Raw genomic sequence first — 22,458 nt, forward strand, 5'->3', positions numbered from 1 at the left:
TTTAAATTCTTTCTTCTTTCTTTCCTCAAACTCACTGTTTAAAAACTCACATGAATTCATCAGGTTAAAAATCTTTGATATGAGAACTCAGGAGTGCCAACTGAAATACTTAAGAATAGCATCAATAAAAACTGAAATGTAAAAACTAACTTAAAAGTATATATGCTTGAGAAGCAAAGGTACAGGGAGCCAGGGAAATACATTTACTTCTGCAGGCAATATCATATACATGAATGTGAACAGAGGCATAAACCTCAACCTCATCAGTAGGTAGTCTATTTTGACACAAAAAGATAATGAAAGTACAAGCTAAATTAAAAACCAACCAAACACTTGAATTGTTTTCCCCATTACAGCCTCTGAGTGTTTTCCGTAATTAAGAAAAGGAGATTCTCTAATTGAAGCACTGGACACAAATTCATTCTGTGGTTTCTTCTGGCCTTTCAGTTCCATCCAGAAGAGGACAGTTCTGGGCCTGCTTTTCATACCCACCCGCCACACTTGGTGCTCGGCTCAGACACCGTCGCGACTGAGCGGCCAGAGGGGAGCGGTGGGAAAGACAAAAAAGGCTTTGAACCTGGGAAAAAATTCCAAGCAATTGAACATACATATTTTGGAAGAAAACAGAAGCAAATTGAGCTCTGGAGTTTGCAGCTCCACACTTCACTATGCAAGATTGATTTAAGACCCTGAATTCGTCGAGGCTCCCAAATTCTGATATAAAACGGATTCTGATCTGGCTGCTTGGCAAGGGCAGCTTATCTGCAATTAATCTTTCTCTTTGTAGTTACTTGACTGATTTCTACTTCAAGAGCTCTGACACAGAAGAAAACTTTTACACAACTATGTAAAATTTATGCTTTATATGAACCTGCTTTGATGGTCACAGAAGGAATCTGAGGGAGGCTGGAGGAGAAGACAGCAACCACAATCAGCAGGAAAACAAAAGAGAAACACGTAAACTCAAATTCCTTCCATTTATCGTGCAGCCATTTCTATTCTTTGCTTATTCCAAATGTCAATGAAAAGACTAAGAGTCAAGAGCAGAGTTTAAACCTTAAGTCTGTTTCCCAGTCACACGCTGTGTTAGGCTGGACGCAAGTTTTATAGCATGTATCAGTTTACTGCGTAGACCTATTTTGATTCAGAGATATTACATCACATTCTTACTTGCAATTCATTTTATTTGGCCATGAATTTATACTATCCATCAATACCACTGAAGGTTAGGGTGAAAAAAAATGATGTACTCCAAAAGTGGGAGAATCTGTCACTACCGCTCGGTGCCGGAGGGCTCTCTGGCTTTGCTAGGAGCAGTGGATGTATTTCTGAGATAGGGCCCATTCCCGCAGGATGGAGCAGGTGCCCTGCACTGCCCAGCAGTGGCCTCTCGCATTGCAGAGCGGCAGCCGTACGCATTCCAGCGGAGGAAAGATGCTGCCCGTGTTACAGATCCTGCAGGGACGGGACTTCCTACGGCTCTCGAGCATCTACGGTTGTTCCAATACAAGAGCTGCCTCCCAGCAGAGATACATTATTGGATCCAGATGGCATTCTGAACACCAGGAATCTTTGCCAAAGGATTGAGCTTTCAAGGGAGAAGCTGTTTAACCACGACAGGGTAGTTGGAAGTATTTTGGGAAAATTAATAGCTACAGTTAAAAATATCAATTAAGAATCCAGTAACTCAGCACTAGGCCACCATATAAATAATTCCCAGCATGAATAAATATAATGAAGTTGCATAATCTACATGCTGCCATACTACATGTAGACTTTTCCAGATTATAGGCAAGCCCCTGCTTCCCCCTAGTCTGTGCATGCCTGCACCGAGGGCTACGTATTGGTGGATGTGTTCGGAGCAATCGGCCGGCTCACTGCTAGCAGGGCAGGGATTTGTGTCTGCCCGGTACCTGGGGCACGCACCCCTGCATGGATGAGGGGATGAGTTTGTGTTCAACCTTGCAGGAACTAAGCATATTCCTTGGTCAGGGATCAAGCTCTAAATATCTGACAATTCCCGCTTGTCCCCTCCTCATTGCCACTCTGGTTTGCTACTACTGGCAAATCACTGAACACGAAGCTCTGTCCCATAGGGTATCACAGATACACTGCTCAACGTTTATATTTGGGAAGCTGCAAACCAGCTACGCTGCAACATGCAAAGCTGGTTACTTTGCAGCTCCAGCACCAGTCGTTAGTGCCCCGTGAGGCACTACTTTGCTCCCCAAAAGGAGAACAAGAATACGGATGTGGTGATACCGTTGGCAGTTCTGGGAAGGTTTTCACTGACAAGAGGCCCTCTGCACAGTGCTGTTGCTCGGCTCCTGTAACGAGCAGATCGTGTTGTAGACCTGGGACAACCAGCTACCTCCTTCCAGCCTTCACCTGTGACTTGTGCTCTTCCCCTGTCCTCTTCCCGCTTCCAATGCTCTGGCAGGCCTGGCAGAGCTGTGTGGGCAGAGCTAGAGGAGACTCCCAAGCAGCCTAACTTGTGGAAAAGGGGATCTGATCCTCAAAGTATTGCACTTCAGTAACACAAGCCTCAGGTGATGAAAAGCAAGGCAATGCAAGCAGATCTATTTACACACCAAAAAAAAAGAATCTTAATTGGAGGAAAGTTTATTTACTCCTTATCTGAGACATGAGGGAAAATCAGGCTATTTCTTGGAACACCTTTGACCAGATAAAGACATTACAGTAAATGCTGGGTAGAGTAAGTACAGATTTTTGCATTCTTCAGAGAAGACTAAAATTGCTGAATGGGAAGAATGAACCAAAAAGGAAGTAACATTTGTTAAAATTTAATTTAATGTTTAAATACCATACTAGCCTGTTTCTTTCAGTAGTTTGTAAATACCTTGGAAAGTACTTTGTTGCATTGATATTTTTCTTTAACTAATGCATTTATATTGCACATTTTAGGTCAATACTTAGAACATTTCAATAGTTCCATGAAAAGCAGATCAAATGATGCAGGTTAAAGCAGTTAAGACTAGAGAGAAAAATGCTAAAGACTTCATCAAGAAAGCAGGAATGTTGAATAAATATCAAAATACTTATATTTCAAAATACTTATGTCAACAGCAATTCAACAGTATTTCCTGGCATTTTAACTCTCTTCCTCAGCAGCAAAAAGTATTCAAAACTCACTGCTAATGGGACTAACTACCAAGCTACTGTAGCCTAAAACTAAATAATATTTTTTTAAAAAGCAGCTAATCTCTGATTTAAATGCAACAGTGAACAAAACCAGCAGACGCAGTAGTTCAGCAAGAATGAACCATTCTTCATGAACCATGAACCAAGAATGAACCATTCTTTACAAAAAAAAAGCAGTTTTGTATTAAATGATACTTTGGTAAGGAAGTTCTTCTCACTGAGATTATTTCAAGCAGAAATTAGTAATTGAAAATGCTCCTCAGTTTAACTTAGGACAGTTACCAGAGCTTTTCTTTTGGATTATCCAAGATGTTCTTCAATACGTCTCTCTCCTGTGCAGATCTGTGAGGCCACCCTATGGCCCATATCCAAATCACGTCTTTAAACCATCTTGGCTTGAGTATAAAGCGGAAAGCCTGTATCAAAGCTAAATTTACTTCGTTGTTTAGAAAATCTCTGCAAAATTTCTTTCCTCCAAAAGGAAGGGACACGATAAATTCTAGCTGGTATTTAACACACTAGTGAAAAAAAAGACATTAGATGTAGGGGATGGGGTGAGTTTTCAAATAGCTTAAGTAGTAGTTTATCTTTGACTCCACCACTTCCTTTCCTTTTTTGATCAAATACTGATCTCTGCTCAACTTTAATATACCAAGCCAAAAATACCAGGGTCTGTGTTTTATCCAGATTTTTCCCCAGAGCCCCTTGATAGGTTCTTTCACAGACTGACAGTACTTTAATTTGTGTTCCAAAAACCCCAAATTTCTACTTAGCCTTTTACCTTCCAGGCCTTACTGTAACCGCCCGCCTTTCTGGAGGGAATGACATCTGTGTGCTCTGGCAGAGAAAAACGGAAAAATGCATTCCTTGGTCTCTAAAAGACTACAAAGTGCTCTCCGAGCTGTGCAGGACACAGACTTTGACACCACCTTCATGTTTACTTTGACCTTTTAGCAGAAAAATAGATCAAAACCGAGTCCCAGCCACTTTGCTCTGAACTGCAGCTTGCATTTGGTGGCTTATAAATACGCTCTTCCACCTGGACTTCATTAGGAATAATTCCCCTCTGTTTGCACTTGTAGATTAGGTTAGGACTTTAAGTCATTCGTGCCATTTTTAGTCTGCATATGCTTACAAAGGAAAGCTAAGGACAGGGGTGAGAGCCTTTGGTTAAAAAAAAGAAAAGAAAAAGAATATTTTCTATGTGGTCTACCTTGGAAATAGGAGACCAAGCTTTGGAAAAGGCACAAGAGAATAAAACCAAGTGTTGTGTTTTACTGTCTTTATGTCAAGAATAATCCTGCTTGAATAACGCCATGGCCACACACTTTGCTGCGTTTGCACGCAGTGGGCTCGGCAGGCAATGCTCATCCGTGCAGCTCTTACCACTATCTAGGTTTCCTAAAGCACTTCTTAGCTAAAGCCAGAAGCTGGATGCTTCAGCTGGGAGAGCGGTGCCCGGTGCTACCGACCGGGGCGGCCAAGGGAACCAGCGGGGACACGTGCAGGGCGCTGCGGCTGGACACGAGAGCAGGGCAGCGTGGGCAGCGCCACCGGGACACGTTTTGGGAGAGCCCACGAGCGCAGCCAGCTGCAGTTTCCAAGGCTTTGTGGGGACACAAGCGGAGCTGCCCCCTCAGGTGTTCACCTGGCTCCTAACCCGCAGCACCGGCCGCTCCTGCACTCGGTTTAGAAGCTGCCGAGTTTCACAGTTCGCTCAGCCTTGATATCTGCCACTCATCCCATGGAAGAGCCTGTCCGGGTTTTCCACAGCACAGGTTTATGCGACACTTCTGGATACGGTTACGACACTTCGGCAACAGCACCAGCCATGAGAAGACACCAGAAAGCAGAGGAGCAAACCCTACGGATAATGCGAGCTGGGGAGGGTTCAGCAAAGCCTCGGTGCACCTTTCCCTCTATGGTTTGGATAACTTTCAGGCAGATTATTTCCCTTGAGCTTCCTGAAAAAATCAAGCCAAAAACACAGTTCCTGTGACTCTCTTCCTAACAGTGGATGCTATTAAAAATGAGATCCTTTCTCTTTGCCTAGCTCAGTCTCAGCATACCACAAAGAAATAACTTGTTAAAATCAACTGTTTTCAAGTACTTTTAGCTTTTTTTATAACATTAGTGATCCCTTTAGCTTTGCTTGATAACAAGAGGTTTCACACTGAAAATATTTCAAACTTGGGCTCTCATCATGATCATGAATCTACAAATATTAATCATATATCGGAAACTGCATAAATAATGTCTCTGCCATTTTATTTAGGCAGCACGTAAAGCATACCAGCTTGTGGATACTGTTTCTGTGGAAGCCATGTAGAATTTGGTTTGGACATTGCCACAGTGAAAACACACAGAATAAATTTCCAGATTGCAGATCTTGACCTGAAGGAATTCTGCTTGTGAAAACATTTTGTAAACTATTTCAAAAACCTGTTTCTCATAAAGGACAGACAGATACATGTATACCTACCTCTTATAAAAAAATGATTACATCAGAGGTCATGTATTTATATTCTATCAGTCCACCCATACTATTAACTTAAAACATCAAATCACATTCTCTGCGTGGAAGAATTCCCTTCCATTTGTTCCAAGGACTGAAATATGAAGAACAGGTGTTCGGATTTAATTCCAAATGAGAAATGCAGCTTTCTGGCATGGAAACAGTTTAGCAAATGGAAAAGACTGAGATCTGGACATTTCTCAGTCCGTTCCTGTGTTTACTGGAAGCAATACGACACTCGCAGGTTGCACTGTTAAAAACTAACTCAAAAATGGAGAGGATAGGGATTAAATTAACTTAGGCAGATCACCGGTCAGGTCAGTGCATGCACACACATGGCTAAGATCCTGGAAAGGGCGCAGTATAATAGCCCTGTTGATACATATCGAAAGACTTTCTTTGCTTCAAATTAATCCTTTTCAGGGGGAAAAGAATTAGATCAGTACTAAATACTTTACAGTGCCAAATGCTAAAAGATTTAGGACCTGATGCTGTGCTCTCTAAACTCGCCAGGATAGAGGTTTGACCTCGCTGCTCAGACTCCTGTCTCGTTCAGATCTCTTGCCAACCCTGTTAGCAGGGAGTTTTTGTGGAAGGTCCCCGTGTCAGCCAAGGCAACAGATCCAACGCGATTACAAGGACACATCACACACTGCTGCTTAAAATCATTAGGATTGTTAGTGTATTACATCTTAATATCAAGTGGCACAGTTCCCACCTAATTACAACACACACAAAAAAAGACAGGAAAGGCAAGAAAAGTGAAGAGCAGAACAATAGTCTAACTTCTTGAACTTTATCATTAGATTTGTTGCTATATTATTCTGTGTTTTGTTATTTTTAACTTACCAATGATGTTCAAGAAGTTAAATCAAATATATTCTTCAGAGAGTGAAAATACAATGATAAGGAACAAGAATTAAAAGAAGAAATAAAGAGCTGGAGTGAAAAAATGTAGACTGCAAAGGAAGCCAGGCTCCATTCCCAGGTCTGCCACCCACCTGCTGTGCAATTAAAGGCAAACCTATTAAAGCCAAAGCTTTTCACCACTCTGAACACTTGGCCTGCTCTTTGTTCATTGTCTTTTTAAATTATATATTTTTGGCAGCCCAAAGAATATATTTGTATATCCTCATATACTGACACACACACATATATATTTATGTATAGATGCACAAGATGCATGGCCTAATAGGGCTTTTAGATGTCCTTCAGGTTATGGATATAAATATTTTTCCCCTTTGAAATATCTACCTTATCATTCAGAGATGGTACAGCATCCATCACAAAATTACAAAAAGTTCTTCCTGGCTTTTATTTATCTTTCACATCTGCTGCTACTATTTCAGGCCTAAAGAAGAGCTTGAATTTCTGAAGTCCTGTTTCATTTTTCCAGGTATGCTGATACATCTAACAAAATGTGCTAGAGTTATCTGCAAACCTGACTTCAGTTATGCCCTTGAGACATCAGAGTAGCACCAAACCAAATGCATTTGGTTAAGTACTGTTTTCCATGAAACTGGAATCAAGAACAATGTATGCAGGACAGTCCAGATATACTGGACCTCATTTTGATCTGTTTTTTAAAACAATTTTCAGGCCTTCAAAGGCTGTAGTCAACAGCAAATAGTCCCTACAACAAATATGCTGCAAGTCAGACCAGATGGTTCCTTGTCTACATGTCCATCCACAGCACTCACCTTTCCACCTTCATCAAACTTGCCCACATGATAAAACCATTCTCGGGAACAGAACCAGGTTGGCATGATCACAGTAGGGCCATGGGAGGTAAACACCTAGGAAAAAGGTGGGGAAAAAAAGCTAATTAATGTCAAAAATAACACCTACTGGGAAACAATGCAGATCTTACACATTCACCTAAAAATCTGCAAATAATTAGTTATATTTAACCTTCAGCGTGGAAAAGCTCTGCTAAAATATTCATTTACTTAAAAAATAACATGTGCTTAGAACGTACTGTATAGCAGTATCTCAAGAGGCATCACAGCCACGTGGATGAGTCTAGGTATTTCCTGCCTCAGATTCACAAATTACAAGCAAACGTGGAGTATTTGGAACTGTATTCCAAATTTTGAGAAATATCCTGGAAATCCCAGTTCTTCTAAAATGACAGTGCTGACAGTGAAGAGAAAGAATTTTAAACTCAACTCTAGAATTGCATCTTGATTTTGTATCCCTTATACATATATTCAGTAGGAACTTTCACTGGCCTTTTATATAATGATGCTTAAATTATCAAGAATGGACATACAAGATGCGATTTGGTTTTAAACATCACCAGAGCACTATGGATTTGCTATCCCAGCAGTACCTACCTTAAAAGGTTGTTGGAAAGAGAACACTTTAAGGAGATGGAAAGGGATTGACTATTAATTTCATCCTCTCAAATAGTGACAGCCAAGAGCTGTACAAATCAATCTTTGTGGCTTTAAACAAACCTGTCAGGAACACAGCTATGAAATAAGCCAGGATCTAGATGATGGGAGACCAAGTGATGCCCTCCTCTAGCCCAGGACGGAGCACCCAGCCCAGACTCGTCCAACACGACGGGCAAAGGGACAGCAGGGCCCTGTGCCACCGGCCAAGAGCTTCCAAGTACAGCCCCATTAATACAGTGAGGAGGAAAGAAAACAACAAAAAATACTGCACACCATTCCTGCTGCTCTTCAAACACTAATGGAAATGCTGATCTTACGAGCACATCATTCCATAGCCGGATGCATTGGCCAGATTAATATTCCTGTCGAGCTGAATTGTTTAAGCACTGGCACATAGTGTGAATGTTGTCACTTGCACCCAGGCACTTCCACACTAAAGCAATAGCTATCCGTCCCCGTGACTGCCACCCGACACGGAGCTTCCCCAATTCCTGTCGTGTCTGAACGCTTCCATTTCCATGGAGAAACAGAAGCCAATTTCTGTGCATCCAGTTCTCTATATGCGGTGAGTTCTCCAAGCAACCTGGTATAGAAGTCTAACCAAAAGCCCGTCTGCTCCCAGATTTTTTTATGGAATGAACCATCTGACCAAACACAAACATCCGCTTCTGGGAGAAATGTGCTGTACTCTGAACTCCATGGACTTAATGGCAGATTCCTGTTGTCAAAAAAGGAGCCTAGGGTTGCCTGGATGCTTACAGTTTAGGCAACCCTATTGAGTCAGAATAATCCCTATCACTTAATAACTACGATTTAACACATTAATGGCTTGTCCCTAACAGGAATACGCTGGCTTCTAAGTCAAAAACTCTCCCCACAGAATCAGTTAGAGTTGAAATATTCAAAAGCAAAAAACCAGTGTGGACATGACTAGTCCATACATGGCTATAGGCTCCACGCTAACTGAAAAGGACAATTGTCCATGACACACGGCACATAGAGATGTCCGTTCTAAATCAAACCTCACTCTCCAGATCTGTTCCAGAAAATATACTGGATCACACACGGTCATTGATGGAGAGGTGGAGGAGCTGCTGTGTAAGATTTCAGCATCCTATCCTTCAAAAAAGTCCTTGAACCTGGAAGTCTACACCAGCTGAAGGTCAAACACATGGTGAAAGAAAACCTTTCTCTATAAAAACGCTTCAGCAATTTCCAGCCTAATGTCTACATAAGCTTAAGGAGATCCAAGTCTGTTATGCTGCTGCAGAAGGCAAACTCATCCTCCCTCACCCCTTACAAGGTCCTCCCTTGTCCCTTGCAAGGTGACGCTGAAGACAGTGTTAGTGAAGCTGCGAGGCCAGCTTATGTATGTAAGTATATACATGTATGTATATATATGTGTGTATTTTTGTTTCGACTGTTTTCAGCTGGATCTACTCCCGGATCCCATGAGCCACGTGAACACCACGGTGACCACGAGTGTTTCAGCAGTTCGGTGGCTCGAGGCGCATGCTAGCACGGCGGAGCAGGGAGGAAACCAGGCCACCAAGCACAGAGAGCAGAGCCAGGCCGTTCCCCTCAGCATCTACACAGAGAAGGCACAGATAATCTTTAAACTGATGGCAGAACCTCTGCACTCAAGGTCTACTGTTATAAAGGGCCTGGATCCCCCGGCCACCTTCCCCACCTCTGCACCCTGGCTCTTCCAGCAGTGCTGGCACTCACCCGACCCCATGGGCACTGGGTTCAGAGCACCAAACCAGCAGAAAAACTGTTCTTTTCTTAGTTATTTTTCCACAGTTTTCGTCCTCTGAAGCAGTTCACTGTGGGGTCAAATAGTAATGCTGGTGACATATGGGAGGGGGAAGGAAAATGTTCTGGAGAAGAAAACAAGACCTCCCTTCTCGGTCATGGCCCACAGTTAATCAACGCGGCCGTAATATAAAACTGCAGCCTCTGCCTGTGAATACTTCCAGCGAGGGGAGGAGAGCTGGCTCCGAAAAACCATTAAACTCCTAACAATTATATCGAAACGCTGCAGCATCTGCCAAGACTTTGAAAGCTACTTCGGCTTCAGGAGGAGGAGAACAACCACAACTTTCTGTGTTTGGGAAATTCGAGATGTCAGTGGAGTCGGATGGGAAGGTCTCCTGTGAATTTCTTCTTTTGCCTCCTCCGTTGTCATGCACGCTAGCCAAAATATTAGAAATTGGTGGAAAGGATTAGAAGACACTGATAAAAAGCTTTTGCTTTGCAATATTGTCACACGAGTTTTTATATACAGAGCTTTTAGGCTGTGTGGATCAGAGTAAGATGAATGAACAAGACATGCTAGCCTGAAAAATCTCAAAATCAACCCAAAGTACCACTGATGATGCAGGCCCAAAGCTGCTAGGTTAAATTTTCTTGCAAACAAGGACCCCTAACTCTGTCTACCAAATATTCTGCATCACCTCAGAAGCTGCTTGGGTCTCCAGCCCTTTTCTTTCACTAATTCCTAGCGAATCCTCTACACCTGTAGGAGATCTACTAGGGGACTTAATTCATTATACTGGAAAGCAATATGGAATTCTTCTTGTATAGCTGTCTTGGAAGATTAATCCTCAACTACAGTTAAATCTGCTGTTAGTTACAGTACACTATAAGCTATCTAAATATAGTCCAGTCAAACGAAAACAGCTTGTCACAAAAACAGGGCTCATAGATGATGGTTTAAATCTGTCCTGATTTAGAATTCCTAAAGAACACAACTATTTATCATAATTATATCGGGATCCATCTTCATCAGCTTCCAGGTGATACAGGCTAATATTTCAGCAACATATTTGTTAAATTATGTAGAGTTTTTTTGTCATCTGGTTCTATTCCAAGGCTCAAGCAGCAAGAAATTGCAACTGATTTACTCTAGTTACTCTTGCTAACTGCTTGGCTATCAAATTACATGCAAGTTTTATAGAGAATCCCAGGGCAAGCAATCTAAGGAACGTAAGGAGTCGGAAAAGCTCTTTGTATTTGTATTTTGCCATGCAGAACACACCCAGGAAACAGCTTTAACCAAGGGCACAAATTGCTTTCCAATGTAACAAGTTAATTCCCCAAAACACATTACTCTGGAGTATCCATGAAAAACAATATGCACACAGGTCACCAACATCACACATCGGATCTATCCAGACCACGAGCAAAGGTCAACAGTCCTGATTTAGATAAAACCACGTGTTAATAAATCCTGGCGCATTTAATCCTGGTCAATGCACCAGGATTTCATTACTGGAGAGCAGGATTTACGTATGGATTCAAGGATGTGCAGGCATGTGATAGGACAGACACAGGGGTAGAAAAGAAGGCATTTCTTACCCTACTTCAAAAAAATCATTAGGCAAATAAAATTTTTCAAAACAAGATTTACAACAAATTTTACAAAGCCTTAAGGAACCTAAACACTCAATCTGGTATGGATTACACTGAGTTAGTTTATATTACATTGAGCTGTTTCACCCTCTGCTACGTCTATATAAATAATTGCCTAATCATTGCATGCTTTAATACTAGCTGAAAATCCCAGATCTGGCACAATAAAAAGTACACTTCAGAGCTGCAACCAGCCAGAGCCTTCCGCACTGAAAGCCTGGGCCATAAACAGCAGCTCTGATACGGGCTTGACGGAAAATCAGCATTCCTCATCCCTCGCAACCCAAATTACATGCAGCGACAAAATTAATTAAAAATGAATAATAATTCAGGCATCTTGGAATTGCTAAAACCTGCACCTCTGAGAAAGTATTTCAGTTCTTCTGCCAGAAAAAATTATGACCCACAGCTCCCAGTAACTTCTTCAGGATTTGAAGCCTTAATGAAAGCTGCAGTGTTTCACAGCAAGCAAGAGGGCACAGAACTAATGTGAGCAGCTGCAAGACGTTGCTGTATCTGTTTCTCAAATATTTCTGCCACTAAATAAAATGATTGTTTGAAGGGACCTACACTGGATGGTTTCTGTAACAACCACCTAGATTGTACATACAGTTCCCATTTCATGATGTAGCTGCAGAGTCCTCCACTGCAGGAATTTTTTTCTTAGACATCTAAGTAGGTTCCAACATCCTGAAACTTACTTCGGGGCAAATTAAAAGATTTCTTTTTCAATAGATTAGTTATATAAAGTGACCTTTCTTTGGTCAACCTTCGACACAAATAGCATTCCTATGAACGACACTGTGTACAAGCGGTATGACCACCCTTTTTTTTATTTCTTTTTTTCTTTTTCTCAATCTGCAGCTGAAAAGAAACCTGCTTACAAGTCTTCCAAAGGTAAAAATATTAACTAGGGCTTTGTAATCTAATGCATACATTTTGATTTAGATACTCAAATGCATTTTGAATGTGTCTCTGCTTTTTGGGAGCTGGCCCATGCCAACCCCACTGTGCCGCATAACTGAGAGCCGACTGTGCCACCGAGGCTCTTTCCTAGCTGAATGCTCCCAGTAAAACCCAATGGCAAATGCCATTCTCCCAGCCCTTTCCAGACTTTTTATCATCTAATGATGATGAATTAACTGACTGCTGAAATCAAAAGACTAGATGCATGCTCAGAGAACAGCCTGTACGATTTTGGAATGCTTTACATCTTTCTTCTTGTCTGTAAAGCTGCTGGAAGTGGTGTTGTAACATCCATACCTTAACAAGCCTCTAATTCTTGGAGAGTTTCCAATATTTAAAGAGTCAAGTATTTACAATGGAAGAATTACTCCATCCAGTAAATTGAAACGTTTTATACCAAGAGGTTGTCTACTTGGCTTTTAAAAGGCTTGCTTTTTATGCTGAGTTATACTGAAAGATGATAATCTTCTTAAAATCGTATTAGCAAATAGTAAATTGTGATATTGTGATTAGAACAAATTGGAAATCTGTAAAAATCCTAAAAATGAAAAATGCTCATGTAATAAATCTTAGATAGCTGTTTCCACTTCATTTTTTCTCTTTTAAAGAGCTGAAAATGCCATTAAGTATTTTTGCAAAATGAAGACAGTCCCCAAATTACAAAATATGTAACTGAAATCTAATAACTGAAAAGTTATTACAGAAGAGCTTATATTTATGCAGAAATTTTCACCTGAAATATTTATGAAAAACAAAAGGGGATGCAAGTGTCCCAGCTGGAATGACAGACATCCCAATTTGGGGGCTAACAAGGACAATTCTACCCTGACAAAAAATTATAGGTTCTTTAGTGCTCAGGAGATGACCGCAAAGTATCACAGAAGCCCAGAACAGTTGAGGTTGGAAGGAACCTCACAAGATCATCTAGTCCAACCCCGTACTCCATCAGGGACACCCAGAACAGGGGCACAGGGTGGCACCAGGCGGGTTTGAAGATCTCCAGAGAAGGAGCCTCCACAGCCTCTTGGGCAGCTTGTACCAGGGCTCTGGCACCCTCATAGGAAAGAATTTCTTCCTCACGTGGAGATGGAACTGCCTGGGGTTCAACTTGTACCCATTACCCCTTGTCCTATTGCTGGCCACCACCAAGAAGAGTTTGGCCCCATCCTCCCTACATCCTCCCCTCAGGTACTTATACAGATTGATCAGGTCTCCTCTCAGCCTTCTCTTCTCCAGACTAAACAGGCCCAGCTTGCTTAGTCTTTCCTCATACGACAGATGCTCCAGTCCCTTCATCATCTTTGTTGCTCTCTGCTGGACCCTCTCAATATCCTTCTTGTCCTGGGGAGCCCAGAGCTGCCCCCAGTGCTCCAGGTGCCTCCCCAGGGCAGAGCAGAGGGGCAGGATCCCCTCCCTCACCCTGCTGGCAACGCTCCTCCTCGTGCAGCCAGGAGCCCATTGGTCTTCTTGGCCACGAGGGCACATTGCTGCCTCATGGGCAACCTGTTGTCAGCCAGGACTCCCAAATCCCTCTGTGAAGCTGCTTTCCAGCAGGTCAACCCCTAATCTGTACTGGTGCCTGGGGTTATTCCTTCCCAGGTGTAAGAGAGGCATCTTCTACATAAAGAAAGTAAGTTCTACGCAGTTTTAGATAATTAAGAAAACCCCTTTCAAAATCAAAAAGTCCACCTGTGTGATAATGCACATGCCAAAGGTCTATAGAGGAAATATTAACTATCCATGCAAACTATCTGTATTTATTTCAATATATGTGGTATTTTTTTCAGTTTTCTCCCCCCTCCTGAAACAGAATAGAAAAAAAATCAGAGCACAAACTCAAAGTCACAATCACATACGATCACAATAGTAGAATGTTTTCTCTAGCAAATCTAAGCAAATGTTAGCATGAATCTTTCCCTCATGGCTTCTCATTGTATCACAAGTCTTTGGAGGCTACCAAAGCTTCGAGCACATTCCTGCACCCCATGAGGGCACTTCAAAATTGTGGATGGGAGAAACCAAAGGAAAGATTGAAAACAGAATCTGTTATTTAATTATTTTAGTAAAAGACATTTCCCTGTTGCACTGTTTGCACTGTGCAAAAAAATAAAGTGACAGATTTTTTTGAGAAAAAAGAAACAGAAAATAACAACAAAAAAACCCTCCTTGTAGGTTTATTTTATAAGAATGGCCAAATACTGATGTTCTGCAGATTATTTCAAATTTTTTACTCCACAATCCACATTCTTGCACTGATGTATACTCATTGTGGGAGGAAAAATAATCAGCACCTCTGCCAAAGATTTTACACACACACAGAAGTTTTTGATAATGAAAGGGACCCAATACATGTCAAGAACTTGGTGATCTGTTGCACCAGTTTGTTTTCCAGCAGTGCAGAAGACCAAACTTGAAAGGTCTCGGCCAATTGTGAAAATACACAGAAATAAAAAATAAGTGTCCATTAATTTGTAAAAGTCTGAGAAAGAACAGAGCTGGGAGCCGTACAAAACTTTTCCCTCCTATCTGCAGAGCCTTGCTCCAGCCTCCCTAATAACTTGCTGATGGGTTGATAACGTGGGATTTGTTTCTGTAGGTCCTTTCGCTGCCTCCTGGCCAACAAGCTGATGAACATTTCCCTTCTCTTCAACCCAAGAGAGCATTTGCTTGCTCTGCCACCACCACTCTCACAGCAAGAGGCAGTTGTAGATCGTATCAGCTCCGAATTTGGGCTCCAAGCAAGCAAGACCACTGCTGTTGACTCCTACTTTAAATTTGCTTTTGAAGGTGGCTTTCCCTATCACTGGTTTGAATTAGTAACTACTCTGTCAGGGAGGCAATCAATCTAGCATGCTGAAATGTTTTAAACATCTCAAGAATTCAGTGATAAGAAGGAAAGTAATGAATAACTTAATAACTTCCCACTGGGGGCTGCTGCGGATTAGCTGCAGGGTAGCTGTGCTCCAACTGGACCAACACAGCTGATGGCAAAGAGCAAGTCCTGGGGCTCTCCTCCATCCCCATCCAGACCCTGCATGGCAGCTCATCCAGCAAAGGCTTCTGCTGCCCTCTCTAATGAGCGTGATGGAGCCCAGAGCCAGTGGGGCTTCTACAAGAACCAGTTCTAGGGAGTCCCAAGCTTTGAGCAGCTCAGATCTCCACAGCAGCCTTCGCGTCTCCATAGGTTCAGGGAAGTGGACTACAATAAATACCTCCAAACTGATGCAATGAAGGAATGCAAAGACATCTCTGTAGCTCATGAAGCTGGGTGATATGTGGAGGACAGCTAAAAATGTTTGAAGAATTAAGACGAAGTCTGCTCTGCTGCACATATGAAAGAGGCTTTTTTCATTCTTCAGGACCACTGCCTTATCCTCTCCTGCAGAAATATCTACACTTGACCAAAGGTAAACACCTACTATGGGCACCCAGCACAGACCACTGGTAAATCTTACAAACAAAATGGAAGCAAACAAAGGGCGTTGTAATAATTTAAATTTCAAACAAATTACCAAGAAAAAATATTAGTGGCTATCTAAAGAAAGCTCACTGATCTAGCTAAGAAAAAAATGACTTTGTGACTGCTAAAAATCTGAAAACCAGCAGAGGAAACATATGCTAGAATTGTACTTAACCATGTAGTTTGAATTTGGAAAACAGAGCAGAAATTTCGCTATACTTATAAAGTCATGTACACTTGGAGCAGCAGCTGAGAAGCATCAACCAAGCAGCTTTCAGGATTTGTATCTTTGCAAGTCGGTGCCACAGGTGGCAACGTCACAGCTGGGCGCACGTATCCTGCTAGAAGTGCTTAGTATGTAAATGAGATTTCAAATGCCCAAATGACAAAATAATCAGAAGATTATTGTAAAAAACAAACAAAAAACATAATGACAATCTATTTTAGAAATCTACAGTGGAAAGTTATGTAATTACAAACTATGTATTTCCTTAATACTACTTTGTTAAATTCAGACAAAACTTTAAGGCATTTTTTTCCACCGCGCACGACCCGCTGCACCGCGCACGTCCCGCTGCCCCGAGCATGTCCCGCTGCACCAAGCACGTCCTGCTGCACCGAGCATGTCCCGCTGCACTGAGCACATCCCGCTGCCCCGCGCATGTCCTGCTGCACCGAGCACGTCCCGCTGCACCAAGCACGTCCCCCTGCACTGAGCATGTCCCGCTGCACTGAGCACATCCCGCTGCCCCGCGCATGTCCTGCTGCACCGAGCATGTCCTGCTGCACCGAGCACGTTCCCCTGCACTGAGCATGTCCCGCTGCACTGAGCACATCCCGCTGCACCGCGCACGTCCCGCTGCACCGAGCATGTCCTGCTGCACCGAGCACGTTCCCCTGCACTGAGCATGTCCCGCTGCACTGAGCACATCCCGCTGCCCCGCGCATGTCCTGCTGCACCGAGCATGTCCTGCTGCACCGAGCACGTCCCCCTGCACTGAGCATGTCCCGCTGCACTGAGCACATCCCGCTGCACCGCGCACGTCCCGCTGCACCGAGCATGTCCTGCTGCACCGAGCACGTTCCCCTGCACTGAGCATGTCCCGCTGCACTGAGCACATCCCGCTGCCCCGCGCATGTCCTGCTGCACCGAGCATGTCCTGCTGCACCGAGCACGTCCCCCTGCACTGAGCATGTCCCGCTGCACTGAGCACATCCCGCTGCACCGCGCACGTCCCGCTGCACCGAGCATGTCCTGCTGCACCGAGCACGTTCCCCTGCACTGAGCATGTCCCGCTGCACTGAGCACATCCCGCTGCCCCGCGCATGTCCTGCTGCACCGAGCATGTCCTGCTGCACCGAGCACATCCCCCTGCACTGAGCATGTCCCGCTGCACTGAGCACATCCCGCTGCCCCGCGCATGTCCTGCTGCACCGAGCATGTCCTGCTGCACCGAGCACGTTCCCCTGCACTGAGCATGTCCCGCTGCACCGCGCACGTCCCGCTGCACCAAGCACGTCCCGCTGCACCGAGCATGTCCTGCTGCACCGAGCACATCCCCCTGCACCGAGCATGTCCTGCTGCACCGAGCACGTCCCCGGCGCGGGCAGCTGCGCTCCCAAGCGCAGGCGCAACGCGGCACTGCAAAAACCTCATGAGAAGCAGGTCATTCATCTCCCACTAGGGTCTTATCTGACTTCATAATGATATCGAGCACAATACCACTACAACAATAACAGTTAAATAATGAAACATTTTTCATGTCTGTTACCCTAAGACATTGCGACTTCTAAGTACTATTTTGGAAAGAAGCATCCACTGAAATCTAGGAAAAATTAAACTTTGTGGTTTAATGGATGGCGGCTCCGGCGCGGCCGCCCCTCCGTGGCTCCTGCGGGGCAGGTTGCAGCCCTGGCTCCCGCGGGTGCTCCAGCCCCTCGGCAGCGGCGACCGCTGCCCGCCCCAGCAGCTCTGCTTCCCAGGGCAGCCTACGCAGAAACATAGCGGAGAACCAGAAGGACTTCCAAAAATAGCACAACCTCAGGAATAATCCGTTAAATCCTGATTCAGGAAACCATTGCTTTAGCAACATACACTTAGGTAAGCTGCATATGTTTAAATATTTAGCTAGCGTGGGACAGCTATGAACAGCAATTTTTCACACATACATGTGTTATTTTGCCTCAGCAAAATCCACTGGGGAGTTTGATGAGAGTTTGGAAGGAGAAAAAGGCAGTTTGACTAAGGGAATAGAAGGCAGGATTTGCAGAAGTAGGACAACGCATCTCGAACAGCTGCCCCTTTGCTACAGCGTGAACTCGCATCTTCTCCAGTGGCAACAAGTCTGCCAAGGTCAGGTCCAAGGAACAACGGTCAACTGTGACCTGCCAGCCCAAGCGCTTTAGGCCTGCCCCCAGCTCCATGATAATAAACATGTTCTTCCTCTTCCAAAAAGATGAAGAAAAAAAAAAAAGGAAACTTCAAATACTTCCAAAAAGGCCATAAAACTAATAAGGGATAATAACTGTGGGACTTGTAATTCTGGAGTATCTCAACCAACACCCTCTGAAAAATGACAGCAGCGCTGGAGCCGGGCAATGCAGAGCTGGTCACTGCAGCTCTCTGCAAAGCTCGTGGAAAAATGATCCAAAAATGCCAAAATTCCCATTTACTCTCCTGCTTCACTGCAATGCATGAAGGAGAAGCAGGGAATGTGGTGCTGCATGCTCACCACATAGGAGGTGGGATGGAAATACCCACTCGGCTGGGAAAAACCTCCAGAAGCAGCCGGGGAAGGCAGTGCCGTACGCCTGGTCTCAGCCGTACGCCTCCTTCGGCTGCTTCCCCGCACCGGCCGTGCCAGCTTCTTAGTGTCGAAGCAAGTGTGACACTTGAGGCACTTTAATTTTCAATTAGGTTGTTTCCAATAACCTCTTCCCTTTGCTTCCAAGGGGACCTTCTCACATGTTTCATCCTGCGCAATGATCCCGTGTTTATACCATCTGCCACTTGGGAAAGATATAAACCAGGTTTCTTTAGAGTATCTGTAAAATGTAAAGTTAAAAAATTGCACCAAGGCACCGCACAGTGTTTTAAGTTGAATGGAAGACGTTTCTGCTTTCCCTTACATCGGTGAGAACGTGGACCTCCTTCCCGGAGCGCGGCGGAATTCCTGGCGCGGGAGCAGGAGCTGTGCTCGCCGCACCGCGAAGCCCCGGCTGGGCACACGGGCGCCGAGGCAGCCCTCGCTCTGTGCTGGGAGGTGCGGGTGCCACATGGGCACCGGGGCGCCCCGCGAAGCCCCGGCTGGCACACGGGTGCCGAGGCAGCCCTCGCTCTGCGCCGGGAGGTGCGGGTGCCACGTGGGCACCGGGGCGCCCCGCGAAGCCCCGGCTGGGCACACGGGCGCCGAGGCAGCCCTCGCTCTGCGCCGGGAGGTGCGGGTGCCACGTGGGCACCGGGGCGCCCCGCGAAGCCCCGGCTGGGCACACGGGCGCCAAGGCAGCCCTCGCTCTGTGCTGGGAGGTGCGGGTGCCACGTGGGCACCGGGGCGGCACGGCAAAGCCCCGGCTGGCACACGGGTGCCGAGGCAGCCCTCGCTCTGCGCCGGGAGGTGCGGGTGCCACGTGGGCACCGGGGCGGCACGGCGAAGCCCCGGCTGGCACACGGGTGCCGAGGCAGCCCTCGCTCTGTGCTGGGAGGTGCGGGTGCCACGTGGGCACCGGGGCGGCACGGCGAAGCCCCGGCTGGCACACGGGCGCCGAGGCAGCCCTCGCTCTGTGCTGGGAGGTGCGGGTGCCACGTGGGCACCGGGGCGGCACGGCGAAGCCCCGGCTGGCACACGGGTGCCAAGGCAGCCCTCGCTCTGTGCTGGGAGGTGCCAGGTGCCACGTGGGCACCGGGGTGCCCCGCGAAGCCCCGGCTGGCACAGGGGTGCCGAGGCAGCCCTCGCCTGCGCAGGGGACACGCTGACACCCAAAGGCCTTTGCTCCGATTCACGAGGCCATCTAAAACGCCCAAAGCACCAGTCACCGGGACGCCGCGAGCAGACCTGCAAGAGTTTGAAGTCAAAACATTTTACAGTTCAGCAGCAATTAAGAAACCCTCATTTTCACACGCATCACAAAAGTGCTGACACTGTTTTCTTTTGATCACCACCAGAAGACGTTTGGACAATTTTTTACCCAATCTGATCACGTGCAACAATCACATATTTTTCATCCTCCAGGTTACAGGGCTTCCCAGCTCCAAGCCGTCACTCCAGCACAATTCCTGCACGTTGCTGCCCGCCGTGTTCGCCCCGGTCCCTGCTGGGCCCTGCCGGCTCCCACCCCAGCACCTCTCGGATGCTCCTTCCACAGCAGGGCCGCAGCCACGGCAGCAGAGAGCAGCTCCCCTTTCCCATCACACACGAGCCCTGCTTTTCTTCCTGCTGGCAACTCCAGTGAAGGAAAGGCAAGTCTTTCAGTTTTCCTTTCAGGAACACAAAATAAACAAGCTGTCATTTTAAGGAAAAATCTAGGAAAATAACAAGGTCTGCAAGGAAAAAAGAAAAAGAACAAAACTTGAAACTTCTAAGGCTGTCCCAGCTGTTCTGGTTCTTGCATTCTGTTTAAATATATGTATATATATAATCTAACAGTCAAACACTTCAAAACAACATCACACGTATGGCTGTCCAAGAGCTATCAGACCTGGGTTATCTCATTTCTGTTGTAGCGAAAAGACCTGCTTGTTTCTGTTATCAAATGAATTTAAATAAATAAAAAAATGAAAACACACTTAAGATCACTGAGACAACAAATGATTCCAGTCTTATCCTTTCTTACACCAAATTTCAGAGACCTAATTGCATCTTTCAAAAACCAAACTTCCATTGCAGCTCACGGACAACAGCATACTTACGACCTAAGGCTTTTTGGCAGAAGCCATCTAATGCAAACTCCAATGTCAAGGAGCCAGTTAACAAGCTTTTATTTTAGTAAAAACATAAGTAACTTGAGGGGTTGTCTCTCCAGGGACACAACACACCACAAGGAGAGCTAGCAGTGCCTCACATCAGCTCGCTCATGTTACAAGACGCTTTCTCCCCACAGAGCACATGTATGTCCTAATGATGACACCTTATAAAACCTGAAAATTAGGCTTGCTTCAGTAATCATTTACTAAAAACAAATCTCAGACAAACTTTTGCTTACTCCACTAACATAAATATTGTAAAACAGAAGGGCCAGGAAAGATAAGAGACACAGCATCAGGCTCCTCTTGGGTTCCTGCCTCCTAGCAGATGTTATTTTCAGAGAGTGGCAACTCTCTAAACCTTGACTGAGCCTTTTCCCTAACGAATACTAATACATCGGTTTGTTTTTAGAACATATTCCACGTGTTTTATTCCCTTCCTTTGTAGGGAAAAAAAAAGAGAAAGAAAAAGGACTGGTTCGTTGTTGTGTTTGTTTAAAGCTACATTAACAGAATCTTGATGTTTCACTAACTTTGTCCAGTCTTATCACCTGCTGTCACAACAGTCTGATACTTCTAAATAATTCTACACAATTTATTTAATAAGACTCCTATCAACCTTTCTGTATAAGCTAAATAGTTGCTATTCTCCTATTAGACATAGCTGCGATTAGAATAATTCTTAGCATCGCAGCTGCTTAACAAATCCAACAACAATTTTAAGTGTCAATGCTTAGTTCAAATCCCAAATCCATTCCACATTAAAACTCGTAATCTTTGCAGGAATGTCCTTCATGTTCTAATTTCCCCATCCCTCTCACCCTTTTAAAAAAAAGTTAAAATAAACCACTTGGTGGACAAAATTTTGAAAGCAAAGCTGCTTCTTTTCCAAAACCACATCAAACACCCTACGACATCCTGGCATCCAGCGAAGCTCCAGACTTTGATGTGTATTTGAAGGGGACGGTGCCTTTTGTCAGTAAAATCTAGCAATTCCCTTAGCTCTGTGTTGCCAAATATTTGGAAATATACAAAGTTACTTCGTTAGTAGTTGATAAACACGAGCAAAAACATGAGAGTTGTGAAACAGGTACCTAAAAATTAAAAGTGAGGTTATAACCTTTGGTTAAAAGAGGAAACCAGCTTCCCCTGCATGCAGAGAAAGGCAGGACGTGGCACTTAAATCTCCAATAACTACAGATCTGATGACAGATCACAAGTTTCAATCCTATAAGGAGAAAATTCTTTACTTAAAAAGGTTCTCAGAGCTAAAGATGATTTATGCCACCCTTGGGCGTTCCTTTCTAAGTCTTAAAAGAGAAGCTGTTAGACCAATGTGCTAACCAAGGCGTCAGACTGTCACTGGACACAGGATGTACTTTTTTTTTCTTTTTGTCTTTTTGAAAAGGTAAAATATCAATGCGCTTTTGGGGGAGGAAAAAAAAGCAGAGTTAAAGAAGAAATGAAGAAAGGAAAAAAGATTTGAGGATATAGGAAGATTAAAACCAGCATTGCACTAGATATGCTCTCATCCACCTACGCAGATGTTCCAGATTAAAATGCCCAGGGCCTGTTTGGGTGC

At 44.6% G+C, this 22,458-nt stretch overlaps 1 protein-coding gene across 1 annotated transcript in view; it reads right to left on the reverse strand.

The window, feature by feature from the left end:
• Nucleotides 1-22,458, reverse strand: part of QTGAL (queuosine-tRNA galactosyltransferase) — a 113,518-nt gene that overhangs the window by 24,583 nt on the left and 66,477 nt on the right. Inside the window, exon 8 of the mRNA XM_088523463.1 lies at nt 7,378-7,473. Coding sequence (XP_088379589.1) covers nt 7,378-7,473 — 96 coding nt within the window. The remainder of the gene's footprint in view (nt 1-7,377; nt 7,474-22,458) is intronic.

This window comes from Tinamus guttatus, unplaced genomic scaffold (genome assembly GCF_059628265.1).
Source record: "Tinamus guttatus ecotype Peru unplaced genomic scaffold, ASM5962826v1 Tinamus_guttatus_pri_ptg000188l, whole genome shotgun sequence".
NCBI classification, from domain to species: domain Eukaryota; kingdom Metazoa; phylum Chordata; class Aves; order Tinamiformes; family Tinamidae; genus Tinamus; species Tinamus guttatus.